The sequence below is a fragment of the Biomphalaria glabrata genome, chromosome 17, assembly GCF_947242115.1.
Source record: "Biomphalaria glabrata chromosome 17, xgBioGlab47.1, whole genome shotgun sequence".
NCBI classification, from domain to species: Eukaryota; Metazoa; Mollusca; class Gastropoda; family Planorbidae; genus Biomphalaria; species Biomphalaria glabrata.
The window spans coordinates 18085836-18101375 of NC_074727.1; the positions used below are offsets into that span (position 1 = coordinate 18085836).

Here is a 15540-nt window from a genome sequence, read left to right on the forward strand (position 1 = left end):
ATATATATATATTTGAGAATGACTATGACGCAAGAACGTCTGAAATTCAAGGAATGATATCTAACGAAATATCGTCCAGTCTCTGGTCAAGTGGCTAAGTACGCTTGAACTTGGCTATGAAGGGGGCTCGAGGTTCGACACCCGAGTCGGGCAGAGTTAGGTTTAAGAAGCATTACGGAATGCTAAATTTAACGCTACGAAAATAGTGGTTTTGAATTTCAGTTATTTATTTTAAACCTAAATATAGATCTACGTAATTTTATTTCTTCGCTGTTTTTTTTTTTTTATTTTCTATTTCATTTGGGGCCACTAATTCTACTTCGCCTAGGCCCTCAGTCCGGTTCTGCGAGTTGGGCCTACCTATACATTGTGCTGTAGATCATTTCAATTTTTTTTTCAACAAAGTTTGCAAGCAGCAGTAAGTCAAAGGTCAAAATGAATTTTTAATAAACGTGATATGTTAAATAAATTATAGCACGTCCCGGCCGTCTTGTAGCATAGGTCTTGTTCGCATATCGGACAAGCCGGTTATTTGAAACCAAAGCGAGATCGCGTCCCTATGTGGTCCGATTAACCGGATTTGACTGTATTGCGCTTGTTTGTACGTTGTTTTTTCTTTTTAAATAGTTTTTGTATAGCGTAACTTTCATGTTTATTGCATGCTCAGAGAAGTGTGAGGGGTAAAAGGTTTTACGTGCTGCATTTAGGCGCTCAGTAAACACAAATTTGCTCGAGTCGGGAGTCGAACCTCGAGTCCCCTTGATAGGTAGCCAAGCCAAGCCCAAGCGTACTTAGCCTCTCGGCTACACATCCCACGTTTAAACTAGATCTAGCCAAATCATCTTACTGACCCTCATACTTTTTGGTTGTATATGTTTAAAAAGACACGAGAGATTAATACAAATTTCAATCGCCTTTTAATGAGGATTCGTTCTGATTTCACAAACAACAAAGATTGATCAACATTTATCATCTCAGGATAAACAGTCTATTCCAGTCACGTGTGACAATATAATGTTTTTTTTAAAAACATGTCAATGACAGCAATGTATTAACACATACACACGTAGGCTGCACACCCACATCACAGAATAGAGATTCCCGATCTTAAGCAAAGGGAATAATAAGGCCTAAAGGCCAGCACACTTAATGTGTAGCAGGGCACACAAAATAATAGATGCCCTCTGCACATAGAGTCACCTCTTTAGAGAACACACACATTAACAAAACAAAAAAACCTCTAGTATTCAAACGCAAGATAAAATGTGACGGTGATGGAATGACGAGTAGTGCCGGGTGAAGTAAATTCAGGCCCTAAGCAGTAAGTGGGGTCTCTAAGCAGTAAGTGGAGGCCCTAAGTAGTAAGTGCAGGCCCTAAGCAGTAAGTGAGGGCCCTGAGCAGTAGATGGAGGCCCTGATTGGTAGGTGGAGGCCCTGATCGGTAGGTGGAGGCCCTGATCAGTAAGAGCAGGCCCTAAGCAGTAAGTGGAGGCCCTGCGCAGTAGGTGGAGGCCCTGAGCAGTAGGTGGAGGCCCTGAGCTGTAGGTGGAGGCCCTAATCAGTAAGAGCAGGCCCTAAGCAGTAAGTGGAGGCCCTGCGCAGTAGGTGGAGGCCCTGAGCTGTAGGTGGATGCCTTGAGCTGTAGGTGGAAGCCCTGATCAGTAAGAGCAGGCCCTAAGCAGTAAGTGGAGGCCATTATCAGTAGGTGGAGGCCCTGAGCTGTAGGTGGATGCCCTAATCAGTAAGAGCAGGCCCTAAGCAGTAAGTGGAGGCCCTAAGCAGTAAATGGAGGCCCTGATCAGTAGGTGCAGCCCTAATCAGCAAGAGCAGGCCCTAAGCAGTAAGTGGAGGCCCTGAGCAGTAGGTGGAGGCCCTAAGCAGTAGGTGGAGGCCGTGATCAGTAGGTGGAGGCCCTAATCAGCAAGAGCAGGCCCTAAGCAGTAAGTGGAGGCCCTGAGCAGTAGGTGGAGGCCCTGAGCTGTAGGTGGAGGCCCTAATCAGTAAGAGCAGGCCCTAAGCAGTAAGTGGAGGCCCTGCGCAGTAGGTGGAGGCCCTGAGCTGTAGGTGGATGCCTTAAGCTGTAGGTGGAAGCCCTGATCAGTAAGAGCAGGCCCTAAGCAGTAAGTGGAGGCCATTATCAGTAGGTGGAGGCCCTGAGCTGTAGGTGGATGCCCTAATCAGTAAGAGCAGGCCCTAAGTAGTAAGTGGAGGCCCTGAGCAGTAGGTGGAGGCCCCAAGCAGTAGGTGGAGGCCCTGATCAGTAGGTGGAGGCCCTAATCAGCAAGAGCAGGCCCTAAGCAGTAAGTGGAGGCCCTGAGCAGTAGGTGGAGGCCCTAAGCAGTAGGTGGAGGCCGTGATCAGTAGGTGGAGGCCCTAATCAGCAAGAGCAGGCCCTAAGCAGTAAGTGGAGGCCCTGAGCAGTAGGTGGAGGCCCTGAGCTGTAGTGGGAGGCCCTAAGCAGTAAGTGTAGGCCCTGAGCAGTAGGTGGAGGCCCTAATCAGTAAGAGCAGGCCCTAAGCAGTAAGTGGAGGCCCTAAGCAGTAAGTGGAGGCCCTGAGCTGTAGGCCCTGCTCAGTAGGTGGAGGCCCTAAGCAGTAAGTGGAGGCCCTAAGCAGTATGTGGAGGCCCTAATCAGTAAGAGCAGGCCCTAAGCAGTAAGTGGAGGCCCTGATCAGTAGGTGAAGGCCCTAATCAGTAAGTGCAGGCCCTAAGCAGTAAGTGGAGGCCCTGATCAGTAAGTGGAGGCCCTGAGTTGTAGGTGGAGGCCCTGATCAGTAGGTGGATGCCCTAATCAGTAAGAGCAGGCCCTAATCAGTAAGTGGAGGCCCTGAGCAATAGGTGGAAGCCCTGAGTTGTAGGTGGAGGCCCTGAGCAGTAGGTGGAGGACCTGATCAGTAGGTGGAGGCCCTAATCAGTAAGTGGATGCCCTGATCAGTAGGTGGAGGACCTAAGTTGTAGGTGGAGGCCCTGATCAGTAGGTGGAGGCCCTAATCAATAAGAGAATGCCCTAAGCAGTAAGTGGAGGCCCTGATCAGTAGGTGGAGGCCCTAATCAGTAAGAGAAGGCCATAAGCAGTAAGTGGATTTCCTGATCAGTAGGTGGAGGCCCTGAGCTGTATGTGGAGGCCATAAGCAGTAAGTGGAGGCCCTTAGCAGTAGGTGGAGGCCCTGAGCTGTAGGTGGAGGTCCTGAGCTGTAGGTGGAGGCCCTGATCAGTAGGTGGAGGCCCTGAGCAGTAAGTGGAGGCCCTGGGCAAGAAGTGGATCCCTGAGCAGTAAGTGGAGGCCCTGAGCAGTAGGTGGAGGCCCTGAGCTGTAGGTGGAGGCCCTGAGCAGTAAGTGGAGGCCCTAAGCAGTAAGTGTAGGCCCTAAGCAGTAGGTGGAGGCCCTGATCAGTAAGCGGAGGCCCTGAGCAGGATTTTTGTGTAGGCCTGTAAAAGTGCTAAAAGCGATAATCTAACAGCATGTCATCTAAGTGAAGAATGAGAGGAGTGCCTCTAAATTTAACATCATTTCCCTTTTTTTTTTCTAATTATATTTAATATATTTATTTCGTTTTAAGAATCCTAGTTTAAATATGAAGTTCCCTTTAAGGGTGAGGTCCTGGGCGTTGCACAACCTTGTGATGTCGTATATCGGGCCCTGGTGACGTCTAGTGTAAACTAGCAAGATTCTCTCGCTCTCTCTTGTCAAGGAAAGTAAGTTTGATTATTTATGACGTAATCAAGTAGAGACGAGACAACTGTCTTCATAACATGAGAAAGTTTCCCTTAAAAAAAAAGTAAAGTATTATATGTGTTCTATTTAACAGTATAAAAATGTGTACTACTACATAAAAAAACAACAACAACGTTATGGCCATATCACAAGGTCTAGGGGCTTGCAAAGACCTTCCTTCAGGGAACAGCACCAGGAAAGAAAGAAGGGGCAGACGAAGAAAGCAATGGGAAGAAAACCAAAAAAAAAAAAAAACCGAGCCTGTCATTGAGTCCATTAAATGCAAAAGACAGAGAGGAATGGAGAAAGACGGTGGACTGACGGTGGACAAATTATCTGTGGTGCTCCAACCTTCAACAGACAAGGACAGGTGAACAGTAAATAGAACTCCCATTTATTAATATTATATATATATTTAAAACTTATTGAACAAAATATTCCCCTTTCACTATGGGTGGACTCAGAGGTGCCCAAAGATCCCGAAATTAAAAAATCCCAGGATTCGAACCCGGGATACCCGGCTCGGATGCCAAGTGCTTTACCGCTCAGCCACCGCGCCTCCTCAGTAAATCATAATAGAATATAATTTTACATTTAAAACACGATAGTTTTAATTTAACCACATTTGTAATTTTTTTAACCGGAGAGGGAGGCTACGTTCAGAAATTAAATTGTGTACTAAGAAAGCAAATTATCTCCCTCTAAGGACGAGCAAAAGTTCTGTGACCTCGTTTCTACCCCGAGCGTCTTGAGATACGAGCCATCGGTAATAGGGATGTATACCAAATTACATCTGTTTGGATCTTTCCCAGACAGAAGTTTGTTCAGACTTTCAGACTCAACTCTTAGGACTATTTCAGAGTATACACAGTTTCTTTTTACGAAGACGTTGATATTCTGGTGAAACGAATGGGGCGAGCAAAGATTACAGGATTAAAATTGTAAGACAGAGTTTGTAAAAAGAAGATCTAATTCCAATCAGCTACAAAGGTACCAGTATTAAAGATCTCATTCCTATTAGTTATAGAGGTCAAAAAGTATCGAAGATGGAAATACAGAAGTAATTAAGTATCAAAGAAGAAGACTGGTTCACGGCACACAGATCAAATGTGCTTTAAACTACAGACACAGGGGTGGCCACGAGTTCACACTGGTAGATGTTATAGTACGAATGTTAATAGGAATGTGGGGAAAAAATTGAGCTTAAGGTTTATGATGCTGAAATATTGAAATTCTAATCATTACAAACCAAAAATCCTAAATAAAGATTAAGTTACGATTTCAAGAAAAACTACCAGTACAGTGATGGAATAAACTGCAAACAAAATTGAAATAGTATCATACTAGAATAATATGTAGGTCATGCATGGGTCTGCACATTGAGATGCTTTATTCCACGATCTTCAAAGACAAGCCTATATTTACTACTAGAGTCAAGGTTTAGAATAAAGCCAACAACTATTATAGAACTAACAGGAAACAAAACTTTATTTTTAAAGGTATTACAGTAACATGTCTCTATTTTAAAGCACATGTGAAAACCATTGAAAACATAAACGCCTTAACACACTAAGATTAATATTTATTATTTAAAAATGAAAATTACAAAGACACAAAAAAATGGAACAATGAAAGATTTGAGGATCAGAAAAAAATGGGTGCAATAATTTCCAAGCCTGTGTGTGTAGGAGGGTTAAACTTACTGAATAAATATTACGTAATATATTTATTTAGTATACAGGGTCAATATTTACAGTTAGATTTTTATATATATAATGTCAAAATTTTAGCAGTAATATTGGTCTGAAAGAAAGTAAACTTAAATAGTCCAAGAATTAAGGTCAAGGTCTGGCTTTGTGTTTATAGGATTGGAATATGTTTTAGTTCAGCAAATACATTTCACAATGAAGAATAAACGTATAACATATGGCAACGAATAAGGAAGTTTATACAGTAACAGGCTGGAGTATTTATAAAGCTACCACAATACAACCATTTTCAAGAAAAATTAGGTTACAAAATAAATGTAAAAAAAATGTTATCTAAAAAAATGTTATCTAAAAAGGGAACATTTACAGTGAAAAAATTGAATATGCACAGGTATCACATCTTTGTTGAATCACAATAATGCAAAAATAAATACAGTATTTATATATATATTGATATCATTAGCATGTGCTGATAAGAAAAAGTGTACCGCAATTCTGGAAAAAAAAAGAATATAATTGACATAACATAAGATTGATGAAATATATTAGACAATACATAAGGAGGATGTAGGTGAAATTAAATGGATGTAACATATGTTGGTGAAATTAAATGGATGTAACATATGTTGGTGAAATTAAATGGATGTAACATATGTTGGTGAAATTAAATGGATGTAACATATGTTGGTGAAATTAAATGGATGTAACATATGTTGGTGAAATTAAATGGATGTAACATATGTTGGTGAAATTAAATGGATGTAACATATGTTGGTGAAATTAAATGGATGTAACATATGTTGGTGAAATTAAATGGATGTAACATATGTTGGTGAAATTAAATGGATGTAACATATGTTGGTGAAATTAAATGAATGTAACATATGTTGGTGAAATTAAATGGATGTAACATATGTTGGTGAAATTAAATGGATGTAACATATGTTGGTGAAATTAAATGGATGTAACATATGGAGGATGATTGATGAAATTTATTGAACATAATTTCACAAAACTCCAACGAAAGACTCACTGCATTGGCACTAAAGTTTCTAGTTGCTTACTTATCGCTTAGAAGAATACTTGGTAGATAGATGTAGCTGCACGTTGTCAAAGAGTGGACACCAAACTGAAATGCTGGTTTAATCAGTAGTGAGTAAATCCAGTTGTTTTAAATACATTGTGAGACAAGGGTTAACCATAGTCACAGATAGATCAATTGTGAAATTAGGGCTAACCACAGTTACAGGTAGATCTATTGTGAGACTAGGGTTAATCATAGTCACAGACAGGGCTGTCGTGAAACTAGGGTTAACCATAGTCACAGATAGGTCTATTGCGAAACTAGGGTTAACCTTAGTTTAACTAAAGCTACATGACACCCAACCATAAATATAGCTTCACAGTTTCCAACAGTTTAAAGGTAACACCGTAAATTGCAGGCTCTCCAATATAAGATATAGACAAGGTTGAGAGGCGGGCACCTGAGTAGCTATTAAACACAATGTGTTCTGTTGGCAATTGATTTGGAAACAGTAGAAAAGGGATGAACTGTAAACACTTTATATTAGAAGACTGTAACTGTCTTTAATACAATATCATTATTAAACAAAAAAATGCTGTATTAAAATACATATTTTCATTAATGTGTCTTTTTTCTAATTTTGTTTTCGTCGCCAATTAAATAGTTCAGAATATAAAATGTTCATAAATAAAAATGCTAATCAAAATATATCACATCCAATATCAAACAGAATATTATTCATTAAGAAATAAGTAACAATCTTGTATTACTTTTAAAATTTATTGATTATATAAATTAAACATGTTAAATTCTTAAGATTATTAAAAGCACTACATATAAAAGAAGGAAAAATCAACAGGAATTTCAGATAATAATATAACAGCAAGACAGCAGGTTCGGAGACAGGAACAGAAGATTGGTGCCTGATTAAGAAGAAATGTATTTTAGATGCTGACTTATAGAATCAGAGACATTGATATTAAATACTTGTTTCCAAGTCAATGAAATACCCTCATTTGCTTCTATTTAGTAGAATTATATATAGAGAGAGACAGGCATAGATAATTCAAAAAACTTCAAAAAATTAACTAACAAAATCCATGAAATAATTCTAATAAATTGGCATAATCCTATCATTCGCTTAAAAGAAATTGAAAAAGAAATTATAGATTTTTTAAGCAAAAAAACGACAACAAAAACCAAATATGAAATAGAAAATCTTATATATTAGATCTAGAAATTTCATGTAAAAAAAACACTATGTATTAATCTATTTATTGATGTATTGTGACTTTAATGACAAATAACTAGACCGTAATAGGCATAGTTATAATGGAAATTGTTAATGCATAGATGCCATTTACAATCAAATACAAAAAAACAAAATACAAATATGTGCCATATAATGTATTACAACTTTAATACGATGCACAGCAAACTATCTCTGTATGGTAGGGAATCTGTTATTTATTATTACTTGTTAAATTTCATATTAGTGACCCATTTTGTAAACAACATTTTTCTATATAATTGTGTTTGGAAATTTAAAAATCTCTTCTCATTATTGTCAAAAAGCTAGGTATATTTGCACTGAAAATAATTCTAGAAATGAAGCTATTTGTAGATTGTAGATTCTTTTCATTTAAAATTTGATGACAAAGTTATTAATAATTCTAGAAATAAAGGTATTTGTAGACTGTAGATTCTTTTCATTTAAAATTTGATAGACAAAGTTATTATAAATAAAACTGACATTCTGGTAATACAAAATGTTTACTTCTTTTTCTTATGCATTGGGCAACAGAGAAACAGGAAACAAGTGTGAGTTTTGAGTAATTTCAAGATTTTATAACCCCTAAAATGCGATAGAGGATTCTTTAGCTTTTACATTGCTCAGCAGATGTCACAATCATCTATTATTGAATGACCAGAATTTTTTTCTATGTTATTTTCATGCTGCTTGAATAAGTTTGTGAATGAAAATACCTCTTACTAACCACTACCATTGTTGAATTGTCATCTACTAGAGATGACTTTAAAAAAAAATACTTCATCTATAATGATTATTCAAAGCTTAATGAGGGGGATTTTCTTGAATTATTAATTGTGTATGACCCTATAAGCTCTCTAGCATCATTTTCCTTCATTCCAATATATTCTATAGTCATAAAGCCCTCTACTTGTTCTGGAACTGAAAAGTTGGCCTTCATCTCATTAATCACAGACTCTGGTGCTTTCGTCTTACTACTCTCATCACTTTCTTCACTGGTGACCTCAAATTTTCTTGGCTGAAAGACAAAAGCACGCTTCATAAAAGGGTTAAATTTGCGGAGAGCCTCAGCTCGGGTCGATACCTGAACATTAGGCGCATCCAATATAAAGTTACGTACCTTCATGGAAGCTATCATCAGAAGACGTTTGTAGCATCCTTCAGCCAGGGGAAAGAACTCTTGAAAAATGTCAGCATACTCAAGGCCATTCTTGGAGGCACTCATTAGGTCCATGAGAAGGTCAGCACTGAGAATGTTGTATCTCCTGTCTCTGTGCTCTTCTTGTTGGCGCAAGGCCCAAGCTGTTTTTCCACATCCAGGAAGTCCCACCACCATAACAAGCTCACAATCTGATTTTTTTAAGGGGGGAACAAGGCTTGGAACAAGCTCGTTAATAGGAGGCTGTGAAATAAAGCTGTAACCCTCAGGAGGTGGAAACCAAGCAGTCTCTCGCTGGCCGAAATTGACCCTGACTTTGCAGTTCTTTAAAGAAATATGTGGGAATAAGGCACAATTTTTGGTCAGTAATGTGATGAATGAAGGTTGACCAACAACTTCACCATTCTTGATAAATGAAATTTCAACTGGGTCTGAATCAAAATTTACCATTGCCCCAAGAACATCCTCTTTGTTAGTAGACTCACAAAAACCTTCACCCTTAATGGAACTTTTGCTGTCTTTATAGCCAAAGGACCAAGATCCAGTATTGGCTTCAAATGTAGCACTTTCTTCTGACCAGCCAACTCTTAATGCACTTGGTCTTTGGTCATTTTCTTCTATACTACTGGTGTCAATAAGTTCAATAATTTTGACCTCAAAATATGACTTTCCTTTATTCACCCCATAAGTTGCTTTGCAGTCTGCCCACAATTTGCCAAAACCAAGTGGAATATTTAAATTAAATGCTCCCAAACCACTTTGATCAAGGATCGTATTCAAATCACAGTTGTACTCATCTAACATGACCTTACTTTGGCGGGTGGTCATTTTGTTTTTTGCCAATGTCTCTTCTAGATTTTCCCTTACCTCGTTAGATGGAGTGATCACTCTAGACCCTCTCATATTATCATTGAAATGACTCCTGTTGTCTGACCTCCAGACACCAGCCTTACCTCCCCTGCCTGCCTGGTCATGTCTTCTTCCCCTGTTTGACTTTTCTGCTCCGGTAGCATTATATATATTAGTTCTTGACCCACTATCTTTGATGTCATCAGGACTCCTCCCTTTGTAATTATCTGATGAATAGCTACCTCTACTATGCTCTTGTCTTTTGTTTCTCTCAAAGTTACTGGCCCTGCCCTGAAATTTTTGCCCAGTAAAATGAACATCTGGTAGTTGAGAAATATCAGACCTGGTCATGTCTGCAGTACTTCTCTGAAGATTTTTTGGACCAACATCTCTTCTTCTTTCTTCTTCAGACCTATTAAAATTGTTTGCGCTACTCGAAGAAAGAGAATTTAAATGTGAATCATTTTCTTTGTTAACATCATCACTGGTCAGATTAATTTCCTGAAGACTTATGTCAATTTGAGCTGGAGCTTTTGTTGTATCACTTGCAGTGCACTCAGGACTCAGACTGTTTACAGTCTCACTAGTTGGGATCATATCTGCAGGATGATAGTCAAGAGATGCTTTCTCACGATTGTTCTCAAGATGTTTATCAGCATCCTCTAACCTCTCTGAAGTTCTTACTGGCTCAAGGTCAATATCTGAGATATCTGATTGTGGAAGGTCTCTGTTGGTGACACCTGACTGTGTGACACTAACCCTACGCTCACTGTGATACTCCAAAGATTCAGCTAAACTTGTGCACTCCTCCTCTATCTCAACATCACTGTTACTACTAGTCCCGTCAAAGTTTTCAGTCCCTGTAACATTTCTAATAATATCTGGGTTTCGTGTCTTAAAAAACTCTTCATCTAACTTTCCTTTTATTTGATAGTCTCTGTTATTCTGTCTATAAATGTTTGAATGTCCACCCCGGAAATTTTTCTTTGGTATTTGATAGTTACCTTGATAGAGTTCCTCATCAAACTTTTGAATGTTTTCTTGGTACTTCCAATTCTCAGAAGGAGGACAAAAGTATGCCTCACTTTCAGGCCTGTGAAAAAATGATTTTGCTCTATGATCCGTGTATTCGTTTGGATAGTGGACACTTGGATGCCTTGGTAAGCCACCCCTGAAAGAGCTATTTAAATATTCCATCCGTGGCCTGTAGGTGTTTAGAAATCTGTTACCTCTTCCTCTTGAATTGTTTGGATGAGAGGTTTGGTAACCATCAAATTGTTTTGGAGTAAAGTTTTTCTTATATAAATTATAATTCTCCCTGTCATGCCCCTGTTGAAAATTGTCATAATAAGGATTAACAGCATAATCATTGTTATAGCCCCTAGGGAACTCTGGTTGAAAGTGTTGATGCCTCTGTCTGTAGTTCTGTTTCTCTTCAGAAGAGAAATTCTGTTGGTGCATTCCTTTTCTGTAATTCTGTGCTGGATGGGAATCTTCCATAGAATGAATTGATGGCATACTTTGTAAATGTTGCTGGGTTTGTGTTGCGTGTAAGGCTGAACCCTCGTTACCTTTAGGAGTGTCATTTGGCACATCACTCCATGGAGGTCTGCTGCTTGAAATGCTTTTAGCATCTCTCTTGGGTCTCATTGTCTTCCTTTCAAAATGGCGTTGATTTGCGTTGTAAGCCTGAGAAGTTGAATGATTTTGCTCATCTTGATAATGTTTCGCTTGCATAGGTAAATGGTGGCTTTCTCCTTGATAGGGCCTCTCTTGTGAATTTTTATGGTAATGTTCTCCCTGATAGTGCCTTGATTCATGCTGTTTGCTCCCTTTATTATACCGTGAAAAAGTTTGACCTTTAAAATTATCTTCAGCAGTAGACGAAGCTCTAGTGGATGTCTCCAAAGATGTTACTAGCTGTGATGATGGTGGATCAGAATTTGATGTCTTGTATTTATAACTGGCAGGAATGAATTCAGGTGCCTCAGCTGTTAATGTGTGTGGCTTTGATGAAGGTAGACTTTGACCCTCGGAGTAAGTCTGTGACTCAACTTCCTGTGTCAAAGTCAGATACTGAGCATGTGTAGGAAAGGATGTGGGTGGTGGAGGAGGGATACTAAATGAACGAGGCACTACCACTGGAACCACAATGCTGTCATTGTCAATAGAGCCATATGCTCCTATGGTGGGAACAGATATCAGGGGGACAGGCTGAAGAGTAAAGCTCGGATGGGGTAAGAGAGGCTGAGGCACATAAGACGGCTGCATAGGTGTTGGAAACATTTGTTGGGGCGTTGGGTGACTCTCTCCTCTGTGACCATAATGTCTGTAATTTTGTTCGGGAAACATGTTAACAATTACTGATTTCTAAACCATCGGTGGGTGATATCAAGCTGAAGTCAAGAAATACCTGTGAGATAAAAGAAAAAAATATTTTTATTTTTATTACATCAATTAAAAAACGGTATAAAACAGTTACTTAATTACTTTATTAAATAGGACTATATGGTCTGCATTATTGTATTTAAATTTCTAAACCATTTTTCAATAGCATTGAGTTGAATTTTAGAAAATACCTGCCAAAATAAAAGTAAAATACTTTTTTTTATTGTTTTGTTCAGAAAGGAAAAAAATAGTTCTTAAATAATTATTTTAGCAAAAAGAAAAAGAAAGCAATTTTGATTTTTTGAAAGCCAAGAAGATTAAAAGCATAAGCAGTTTTATTACATTGTTAGCAAAAACTTTTTTTAAAAAGTCATTTGTGAGCATAAAAATAATGTAATATGATTAATTTCAAGAAAGAGTAGTTCTTAAAAACCTGAAGTTAATCTCGAAATATAACAAGAAAAACATAAAAATACTTTAAAAAAATAAATGCTTATACGAAGTGTAATTGTATCAATTAGTTTGGATCAGTTGTGTAATTAAGGTTGTAATAGATTGAGACCAACAACAATAAATCTGTGCAATTAAAAATATTTTTACCAATTGTTTTTGTTTAGTACTATTTCATGCTTTTAGCTTTCTCAATATGCTATGAATCATATCACTTTAATAGACCAGTTTGGAAAATAGGAGGGTGAGAAAGAAAGGGGGAATTTTTCCATAATCATTTTTTAAAAGCATATTTTGTTTTAAAAAGTGGAACGACTTGAATTCGAATTCAGGACTCAAGCCAACATTCTAACCACTCTGCTAGTAAGGTGTGTATGAAAATAGCAGATTGTATAGTTATCTATTGTTTGTTTCAGACTTAGTGAACAGTTGAAAAGCAGTTATTTATTCCTTTGGCCACAGAAGTCAAACAAATGATACTTATAAATTTCCTGCTCTTTGAACCCATGTTTTAAAATTAGCTTCCTTTAACCTCACAGATTAAAGAATTAACTCTCAATTTTCTTTGAAAGGATTTGAACCTCAAACCTTATACATTCTTCAACTAGCCATCAACATGGCAACTTTTTAAAAAATTTTAGTAACAGTGATATTACTTCTTGTAGAAAAATATGCTCAAAGTAGTTAAGTCCATAAAAAATTCTTGCTGTGAAGGTTATACATTGGGAATATAAAAGATTCAAGTGTTTTGGTCAATGAGTAAATTGCTTGGCTACTAGAATGTTGGTATAAAGTTGAAACCAAGTAAAAGTGTCTTATGTTCTCTCCTGATGGAAGTTAAGAGTTTCATGAAGTCCATGTAACAACTCAGCTTCAGAAAATTTACTTAGGAGAATAAAGGTTTTTGGTCATTGCACTTGTGACACTATACTGGTATAAACTTTGTCACATGTAAATTATGAGTGAGTCTGGTGTGAATGTACACTTTGTTTTCTTATAGTTATAATGTTTTTTGTTTGGTGTAATGCACAAATTGTAAGACAAATTTCCTTATGGATAATAAAGATTATTATTATTATTATTATTATTATACTGATGTTAGAAGACAGCCACAGAAACAGGGAATCCTCACAATATTAATGCTAGAAAAGGGACACAGAAACAAGGGAACCTCACAAGACTGAAGATGACCACAGAAAAAGGGGAATCTCACAAAGGAAATTGTACTTATCAATGCTAGAAGAGGGACAAATTTACAGGGGAACTTCACAATATTTATACTAGAAGATGGCCACAGAAACGGGAACCTCGAAAGACTGAAGATAACCACAGAAAAAGGGGAACCTCACAAGACTGAAGATGACCACAGAAAAAGGGGAATCTCACAAGACTGAAGATGACCACAGAAAAAGGGGAATCTCACAGGTAAGTCTATTATTCCCAACTTTTACCAGCTTCAATATCACAAACCAGTAATGTTTTCTTCTTCTCTGTTTGTTAATAATATGAAAATTAAATGTGCATATCCACACATTTTTATTTAACAGTTTGAGAACTAAAGAATTTAATGACACAATTAATACATAAAGCTTTGAGAAGTATTTCAGGAATGACTGTTCTCTGTGTGACATCTCTTGTAGACAGGAGCTCAGTCAAATACAAATTAGACTTCAGATAAATCTGAGATAAGAGATAAAACTGTCTGATAAACAGATTACTTAACATCTATGTGTATCAAAGGGAGAGAAAACACATCTCTGCTAAACTGAATAAACATTTCATACAATGCAGTAAATCACATTAAATAATAGTCTTATTAAATTTTTAATTATATTAATTTTAAGTCTAAGCTCCATAAATCAAATTTGATCATAAATATATTAAATCATAAATAGTGTTTAAGGTATTCTAAAAATGTCATCATTTTATGGTGAAAATCACAAAAGAACTAAATATGGCCAATAGGTCACAAAAGACTTAATTTTTACGTTCCATTCCATATATTAGTTGATTGAGGACATTGTTTTTCTTTCCTATTTTTATTCCTGGTGCAAATATAACCAGGATATCAATTATTTCATTTGTTATATAATGTCATAATGAGCCAAGAGCTTTCTTCAAATCTTATATAATACAGACGCTACTTCAAAAAAAAAAAAAAAAAAAAAAGAAGGTGATTATGTCCTACACATCATGCATTTAGTCATGCATATTAACCAATGATCTTAATTCTGCTTAAGTCACAGGTTTTCCTAACCTCAGGCAACCCATTCCATGCTCTAATAGCACTAGGGAAGAAGGAGCATTTGTACAAATTTGTCCTAGCTTATGGAACGAGGAATGTGCCTTTATCTTTGTGTCTTTGGGAGTATTTTATTAAATTTTGTTTTTGTATTTGAAGATTATGGTTCAGTATTTGATGTATAATTGCTACTTTACTTTTAAGTCTTCTATCCTGAAGACTTTCTAAATTTAGTGATTTTACTAAAGAAGTTACTCTAGTCAAATGTGAATAATCGTTTGTAATGAATCTCACTGCTCTATTTTGTGGCTGTTCCATTTTCTTAATGTTTTCTTTAGTTGAGGGGTCCCAAACAGAGGATGCATATTCCATTATTGGCCTAACCAAGGTTAAATAACATTTTAATTTTATGTTCTTCTTTGATTTATACAATTTTTTTTTAATAAACCCTAATGCTTTGTTTGATTTTTTTATAGTTACATCAATATGGGGATTCCATGACAGTTTTTATCTGACACAATCTCCTCGCTATTATTCAATACAAAAGTCACCAACCACAAATGATAGGACCATAAATCTTCAGATGTTTTGGGGTTTCCAACAGTAATACCAAAATATTTTTATTTTAAAGAAAGCTATGTCAAACTTAGTCAATACCTTAGAAAAGTCTTATAAAATGGCATCCATTTGCACATTATTATCTAATCCCTTTTAAAAGCATCAATTAGTTCTAT

The 15540-nt window shown here is 37.1% G+C and overlaps 1 protein-coding gene across 5 annotated transcripts in view; it reads right to left on the reverse strand.

The window, feature by feature from the left end:
* Nucleotides 1-15540, reverse strand: part of LOC106068652 (heterogeneous nuclear ribonucleoprotein U-like) — a 37162-nt gene that overhangs the window by 18214 nt on the left and 3408 nt on the right. For 3 of the 5 annotated variants that reach the window (XM_056016351.1, XM_013228107.2, XM_013228108.2), the window contains exon 2: nt 5186-12139. In XM_056016351.1, the coding sequence (XP_055872326.1) occupies nt 8512-12078 (3567 nt within the window). In that variant the 5' untranslated portion in view covers nt 12079-12139 and the 3' untranslated portion in view covers nt 5186-8511. Of the gene's footprint in view, nt 1-5185; nt 12140-15540 lie in introns of those variants that run through there. The other 2 variants (XM_013228109.2, XM_013228110.2) reach the window with 2 other exon arrangements.